The sequence below is a fragment of the Periplaneta americana genome, chromosome 5, assembly GCF_040183065.1.
Source record: "Periplaneta americana isolate PAMFEO1 chromosome 5, P.americana_PAMFEO1_priV1, whole genome shotgun sequence".
Taxonomy (NCBI): domain Eukaryota; kingdom Metazoa; phylum Arthropoda; class Insecta; order Blattodea; family Blattidae; genus Periplaneta; species Periplaneta americana.
The window spans coordinates 125,023,676-125,032,024 of NC_091121.1; the positions used below are offsets into that span (position 1 = coordinate 125,023,676).

At 35.7% G+C, this 8,349-nt stretch overlaps 1 protein-coding gene across 1 annotated transcript; it reads left to right on the forward strand.

Annotated features, from left to right (window-relative positions):
- The first annotated feature begins 1,120 nt into the window (after window positions 1-1,120).
- Window positions 1,121-3,215, forward strand: LOC138700437 (uncharacterized). Its single transcript, XM_069827054.1, has 4 exons — window positions 1,121-1,166; window positions 1,239-1,394; window positions 1,522-1,599; window positions 2,752-3,215. The coding sequence occupies exons 1-4, from the start codon at window positions 1,121-1,123 to the stop codon at window positions 2,826-2,828; spliced, it is 357 nt and encodes a 118-aa protein (XP_069683155.1). The 3' UTR covers window positions 2,829-3,215.
- Window positions 3,216-8,349: the final 5,134 nt, after the last annotated feature.

The window sequence follows — 8,349 nt, forward strand, 5'->3', positions numbered from 1 at the left end:
AACCAGCATTCTCCACTTTCCGATACGAAGTAGTCAGAACGTTGGCCGATGACCAGCCAACAGCGTTATGAAGGCAAGATGGATGCCAGAAAAATGCAAAAGATTCGAGGAAGATGCTCAGCGCCTGGATGCAAGACTGTTAATACTGTGGGAGGGAAGCATTTTTTCTCTTTTCCTCAGGAACCTATGAGGTAAGCTTTAGTATTATTATTGTGTCCTGTGTAGCCTAAACCTTACACTTGAAAACAATGTACTTTTTGGTGAAGTAGGTTAGACGAGCTGTGCATTGCTTTCTGCTAATTTATTTAGGATTATAGTAAGAGTATAAATTTAGATGGTTCCGAAATTCAGTCAAACTGTAACGAAATGTGAAATATTGACGAAAAAGAGCAAGAAGGCTGAAAATGAAACCTCGTAAACCCGAATTGTAGCATTAGGCCACATGGCTGCAAACTAAAACCATGTGGTTTTTAGTATAAACATCTCACAGTTATGGAAAATAAAATTATGCCTTCTTTGATGTAGTTAGCCATTCTGGAGAAATTCTCAATCATGTGTAATAATAATAATAATAATAATAATAATAATAATAATAATAACAATAATAATAATAAGCTTAGGCCTAATATATAATTTAGTTTGTACCCAATATCTGTTGCTGCTACCAGTTTACCTATGGTCACTCACCACCTAGTGATGCGCATTAGACATCTCTTAAAATAACACAAATGCAGCAGATAAGTTATTATTTTTTCCCCAAGTTTTTGCATGATTTCTATTCAATATTTCTTCTACTTTATCTCATTAATAATTGTAATCCATTGCTTTAGGTGTTGGAAGTGGCTCCGATTTTGTGGGCTAGAGGACCGGTATCGAGTTGCCGCAGATGCCACACACAGGTTGAGAATCTGCATGGACCACTTCATTGAGTCTGACTATTATAGCTCTTCACAAAAAGTGATACTTAAGCAAACTGCAGTGCCCACTGTTCATGCTAATGGATTAGTGGTGCCATCAAACCCTAAAATCCGGAGCCCACCATCTAGCCCAGTTATGCCTCGAGCGACCTTCTCACCGGGGTCTACCCCAACTTTCAGACATCACAAGACTTTGCGGACGTATGCTAGGAGGGCGAAGATTGATTCTGCAGCTGCCGAAGGTAATTAGTACACTAGCAATGTTTTTATGTCATTCATGTTTAAAATTTCCGATTTCATTACTCTTTTCTTTATTTTCAGGTACGCGTAGTCTCATAGGTTTACAAGCTGCAACTGAGCAGGCTGCAGGCTTGGCAGCTATACCTCAAACAATTCCTGCTCCTATGAGTACTCCAGCTTCAAAGATTACTGCTTCGACGGCATATGCCGGGATGAATAAAGATGCATGCCAACAAGGTAATTATTCCACTTAGTCAAGTTTATGGATTTCAAGGAATGCCTTAGTTCCTCATCAGCTGTTCTTACATTACATGTTTCAAAATACATAATTAATTATGTTTCGTTTTTTTTGTGATTATTACAGGGAACAGTATGATTGGTGAACAGCTGAGGGGCTATCAGCAACCATCGCTCCTATTCAATGTGGTTCCCACAGCTGAAGGTAAGCGATACTGTCTTGTGAGCCTGGTAACATGCTAGTAATCATTTAAGTTAATTGCCCCCTGCCATATGTCTGCAGTTTTCATACTTCATTCTTTTACAGTAGCGAATAATAACAAATCCTCTTAACTACAGGGCAGGGTGTTTATCTTGTTATATATCGATCGTCCAGTTCAAAAGTGTGACAACTCAAAAATTGCCATTTTTTAGTTATTTATACTACTGAAAGCCCCTTTCGGAGATCTTTCCGATTCAATATTGAGATAAGTCATATTTACAACCAAAATGAATAAAAACGAAATAAACTGCTTTAGTAGTAATTATAACTATGGACTTTATTAATTCATTATTACTGCATTTCGAAATCTATTAATAATGAACTGGAAGATCGTGACATACTCGTCCTGAATACTGACTCATTTCTAATTGTCGTGGTTATGAACCACAAATCTGTCCCTTTTTAGGGGATTTATTTGAAACTTTCAACTGAAGATATCTCAAAACTTGTTTTTTTGAATTGTCGCACTTTTGAACCAGACGATCGATATTGCAACTGATATCCTGACAAGTCTCCCTGGCACGAAGTACACCATCATTCCCTCTTACTGACTTCTCTTTAATATCCCAACACCTCTGCTGATTATCCCTTTCTGTTAGTATCAGTTGTCCTCTATGGCCCAGCCTATTAGCAAAAAAAAAATATTTTATATTACATTACAATGAACAATTCAGATTAACACAATCAAATTTGTTGCAGCATTAAACTTTTGGATTGTTACTGTTATTTAACATTTATATGAGTTATAATTTGTACAGGTAAGAGCAGTTTGAAATGAATGGAGCACAAAGTCTGTTCAATTCTTGCTTCAATTTAATTTATCATTTATTTCCTTAGATACTGACATGAATACATCCAAGATGGAACAGTTTCCTTCAGCTTCAGCTACCCCTTCTTTCCAAACTTGGTAAATATAGATCACATTTTGATGTATTGTCAATTTTGTAGTATGTTATATAGCCTATCCATAGCTTGCATGCCTTTTGTTAGGCCTACATTAACTTAACAAGGCTAAAGGTGTTGTCACGTTTCATTTTTTATTTAAAATAGTTCCCAGTAATTAGATTAATCAGAAGTTAATTTCGTAATCTTTAGGTCCTGGTGTTGCAAAACGAAAACTTTTCTCCAGTCCTCACTTCTCATCTTCACCCAGGAGCAACAAACTAAAATAGCAGCTCTGAAAGCAAAGGTGAAGAGACTGGAGAAAAAATTGCAACAAGTCGAAGAAGACAGAATTTCGGATCAAGTTGGAAGGAGAAGGGAGCCAATGGCCACATCATCTCAACTGCCAACAATTGTTCAAAAGATATACAAGGCACAGGTGCAGATGAGAAAAATTCATAAACATGGATATAGATGGAGTGACGTCATGAAAGATTTTTCTTTGTCATTATTTTATCACAGTCCTAAAGGGTATAATTTTATGAAAAAAACTTTTCCTATTGCCCAGTATCAAGACACTTCAAAGTTATCAGAACAAAATAGACATTGAGCCAGGTCTTATGCAGCCTGTTTTGACAACTCTTAAGTCACTTGCTGCAGGGCCTCTGTCTGACAGATCAGAGAATGTATGTCCTCTGATCATTGATGAAATTGCCATACGTCAGCAGCTGCATTATGACTCTAAATCTGATATGATTAAGGGTTTTGCTGACGATGTAATAGCAAGATATCCCATGAAAATAGGTAACCATTGTTTGATGGCAATGGTTAAAGGGATTAAGAAGGGATGGAAACAGGTAATAGGTTATTGGATATCTGATGGTCCTATATCTGCTACATCTCTCTTGAACATTGTCAATTTGTGTTTTTGTGAACTTCACAAAATCGGGTTCCATATTAAGGTTTTAATATGTGATCAAGGTACAAATAATCAAAGTTTGGCATCTAAATTGGGGGTTTCAGCAGTAAGACCGTATTTTGAAGTCAATGGGAATAAAATTCATTTCATGTATAATCTACCACACCTTTTGAAGTCCATTAGGAACAACTTATTACGATATGATTTGCATTACATGGAAAAACCTGTATCTTGGTCACATATTAGAACTATCTATGATATGCATGATGATGTGTTAAAATTTAAGTTAGTTCCTAAACTGACAAAGGACCATGTTTTCCCTAAAATGTTTTCTCGTATGAAGGTTAAGCTGGCAACACAGGTGTTTTCCTATTCTGTACATACTGCAATTCATTCATATGTTGGAATGGGAAAGCGAACTATCAGTGCTCTGCATACTGCCGACTTGACACTTTCAACAGCACGAAACTGAAAACAGATAAATTTAAATATAGATTTGCCATAACTCCTGACTCCGTTCACATAGAATTTTTGAAAAAAACTTTGAGTGACATTCAGTTCTTGGAATTCGTGGGTTGCAAGCGTCAGCCAGCTTGTCTTGAAGGTTGGAGAATTAGTATTCAGAGCTTGCTGAATTTGTTCGATGAGCTTAGTTCTGAGTACAACAGTCCTACATTAAGGACTCGATTTCTGAGTCAGGATGCATTGGAGAATACATTTGCTACCATAAGACAACAGCACGGGTGCAATGTAAATCCATCTATCCAACAACTTGAAAGTGGTCTTCGACACATACTCATTACATCTCTTTCCAAGTTATCACACAGAAGTAACTGCGTAAAAGATGTTGAGTATGTGTTGACGAAATTGAATAGTATTTCTGTTAGTGACAAGGCTGTTCAGGAGTCGTCATCTGTTACAGATGTAAACTGTATCAGTGATTGTACTCCTGATACTATAGTCGAAATGGATGTGGAGTGTGATACTGGAAGTATCGAGGACGATAATGCTGTGTACTGCATTGCAGGGTACATTTGCTCAAGGTTCCTCAAAAAACATAAATGCAGTCACTGTAAAAATACTCTAACTCTGGGAGAAAGCCAGAGAGAACTGAGTGAAAGCCATCAAATATTTATTTACTTCAAGGCATTTGATGACTATTTTGGAAGTCTTTTATTGCCCAGAAACAAAGTTTTCACTTAGTTCCGAGAATGGGAGAATTCATTCTGCAGACATTTCAAAGCAAACTGTCATTGTAAAAATTTGAGGACTGCGATGAAAAAATATGTGTTGAATGATTGTAATTTTTCTCTTTGTAGTCAGGACCAATTCAATAATTTGTTTAATATGTATATAGTATCTAGGATTAATTGGTCGACTCGGTTTTTGAACCAGTCACATTGTTTTGGTCCTGACTTCAAGAGAAAACTAAGGATATTAAATAATTGTTGAGTCTCTTCTGAGAAGAAAGTAGGTACAGTGTTGATAGCATCACATGTACACTGGCGTTCAAAGATATCCGGCCTATGATTATATGACCATGTAAGCAAACTTTCCAATCACGGAATAAATCAGAACCAAAGACATTAAAAATTGACAAAAATTGGAAGAATTCCACTAGTTCTCAATAAGTGGTACCATTATTTGAGCAGTTAAAAATGTGTCAGGAAAAATTACTATGTAGATTGAGCATAAATTATTCTCGTAATTGACAATATCAGTGGTTTCCCGCTAAATTCAGTGTTGCTTCACAATCAGCAGTGTGGGATGAAAAATTGAATTCTATAATGCGGGTATATTTATGTATGATTGGCAACACTGACTATTATCATCACCATGTATTCATACAAGTAATAACTAAATAAGCCATACTTAAGCAAAAAAAAATATCGATTAGTAGGGCCAGATATTTTGAACGTCAGTGTACAGTAGTGGCAAGAAAACCCGGACCGACAGAATAATCAAAGTCCCCAAAATTAGCCACTGCACATGCCACACCCGCATTCACAAGATAGCGAGTAATCTATTGAAAGTGTTGTAGTCTCGACTGCTGACGTAGCCCACTTTGAAAGCCATTAGAAAATAAGATGGTAAAATTCATGTTCTGGGAATAATAAGTTAATTAAGTAGTATAATATCGCTGCAATCAGAAAGTATTGGGAATAAATTTGAATAAGGAACAAAAAAAAAAGGTTCCTTTCCAGGCAGGATTCGAACCACGAAAGTCTTAGTTACCAGTCTATTGTGTTCCGGAGTGAACAAGGCTCTGAAATCAGCTACAAGGGTCGGTCCGTTTTCTTTTTGCCACTGCTGTACATCATTGTGCATCTATCTTCTTGGATTGCAGCTACCTAGAGTAGTGACCCACCCATCTCTCATCTGCATACTGTGAACTCGGCAGTGTCTTTAAAGTAGTGTAAAGCTCATATTGTGTGTAACAAAAAGGTATAATATCATAATGGTGGAAAGTTCATAGCTTTTTTTATTATTTTTTTTTTAATTTTTATTTATTTATTTTTTTTGCCCCAGAAAAAAATGTTTTTAGCAAATGTTAAATATATTGTGTAATTGTAGGGAGCAAAGTTACAGTATGTGGTACATGTGTGTGTATGTTAGAGAGATATTTGACTTTGGAAGTTGGGGTTAACATACCTTCAGTTCACCTAGTAAACTTTTTTGCCCAACATAATGCAAGTAAGTGATGCAGCTCATGTATTTCACTCTGACCCTCAGTACATACAACATTTTGGTATACGTTACCGTTATGTGTATGCCAAACAACAATGTCTAAGAACCTTAGATGTGATCCTAGAAAAGTGTTCTAAAATGTGTTGCAAAATAGTAGATAGTAATATGACAGTTTCAATTATCAAACATTTTTTTGTAGTATCTGAAATCTGATTAATGTAATATGTATCTAGTCAGCGATGTATGCAACGGAGGGGAGAAAGGAATTGGCCACTCTTATTCATTACCTCCTGCTCTGATTGCCCCATGAGTGTTATTTGTAGGGTCCAAACCTGTTTTTGGACAGTTGACTAAACAATAGTTGATGGGTCCAGGCAGACAATGGGACAAACCATAAATTTCGATACGTAGGATGTCTCATTGGAATGTGAAGAAATATGTTCTGACTAAACTATATGACAATACATTATCAGGGAAAGGATTTATATGTAAATACATATTTACTTATAAAGCTAATATAATTTATATTTTGCATTATCTTTATGTTTCACAATGTGTAGGGTTGAAAAATCCTACTTTTATTTTCCATATTTTTCCATATTTTAGAGTTTAGTACATATTTTCGTTAATTTCCATATATTTTCCATATTTCATATAAAACAGTCCATATTATATTAGGTTTAACAATAAAACAAAACAAAATTCCATTAACTTTTAAAAATACATTTCAACAATAGAGATTTAAACACATGTTCAGTAATCCCTTTAACATCAGAGTTATTTGAAAATTAGCAGTCCTATCAACAATGGGAAAGTAAGTTACAAAACTGTATTAATTTAATTTAAAATTTTTAACAGACTTCAGTTGTGCAGCTCAACAGTTAAATGCCAGTCAGAGTACACATAGGTTCAGTTTTGTAAATCATACTATAAAGACGGTAAATATGCCAAAAGTACGTCATTCAGTCAATTTAAAATCAAAACTAACAAGTTACATTTCAGAATTTAAAGAAGATGGTTTATCAACTGACAATAAAATATTATTTTGTAATTTGTGTCAGTGTGCAGTATCATCTACACAAAAGTTCCTGGTGCAACAACACATTACAACTAGTAAACATCAGGCCAACAAACAACTAAATTCCAAGCAGAGACAATTGTTTTTAACACAACCAACAACATCGAATGTAAGATCTGAGTTTAACATCGACCTGTGCCGTTCTCTCATCTCTGCTGATATTCCTCTCTACAAACTAAAGAATAAGGTCTTCAGGGAATTCCTTGAAAAATATACTCAACATACAATCCCGGATGAGTCAACACTTAGGAAGACGTATGCTCCATCCATCTACGATGAGACAATACAGAAGATAAGAGATGAAATTAAAGATAGTTCAATTTGGGTTTCCATTGATGAGACTCCCGACAAAGAAGGTAGACTTGTTGGTAATGTAGTTATCGGTTTGTTAAGTGAACAATATTCTGAACGAATTCTTTTACATTGTGATGTTCTAGAAAAGTGCAATAACAAAACTATAGTTAAACTGTTCAACGAAGCTATGGGTATCCTGTGGCCAAAGGGTATTATGTACGATAATGTGTTATTCTTTATTAGCGATGCTGCCCCTTATATGGTCAAAGCTGGACAAGCATTATCTGTTGTATATCCTAAATTGACTCATTTTACTTGTGTGGCGCATTCATTTCATTGTGTGGCAGAAGTGGTCAGAGACAATTTCCCTAAAGTAGATTTGTTGATTTCATCAGTGAAAAAAGTATTTCTCAAAGCTCCCAGTAGAGTTAACGTGTTGAAAGAAATGTACCCTGAAATTCCATTGCCACCAAAGCCAATTTTAACTAGATGGGGTACATGGCTAGAAGCAGTTGAATATTATGCCGAACATATAGACTCTATTAACAATGTTCTCCTTGCATTGGACTCTGAAGATGCAGTCTCAATTGATACTGCGAAAACAGTTACCTGTGACATAAGTGTGAAGAATGACTTAGCTCACATTCAGCATACATTTTCATGCATCATAAAAACGCTCAAAAGTCTCCAAAATAGGCACCTTTCACTATCTGAAAGTTTTGAAATTATAAATAGTACTGTGGAACAACTGAATCGTGGTAGAGGTAAAGTTGCAGATGCAGTAAGAGCTAAGGTGGACACTGTACTTTCAAAAAACCCTGGATATGAAGAA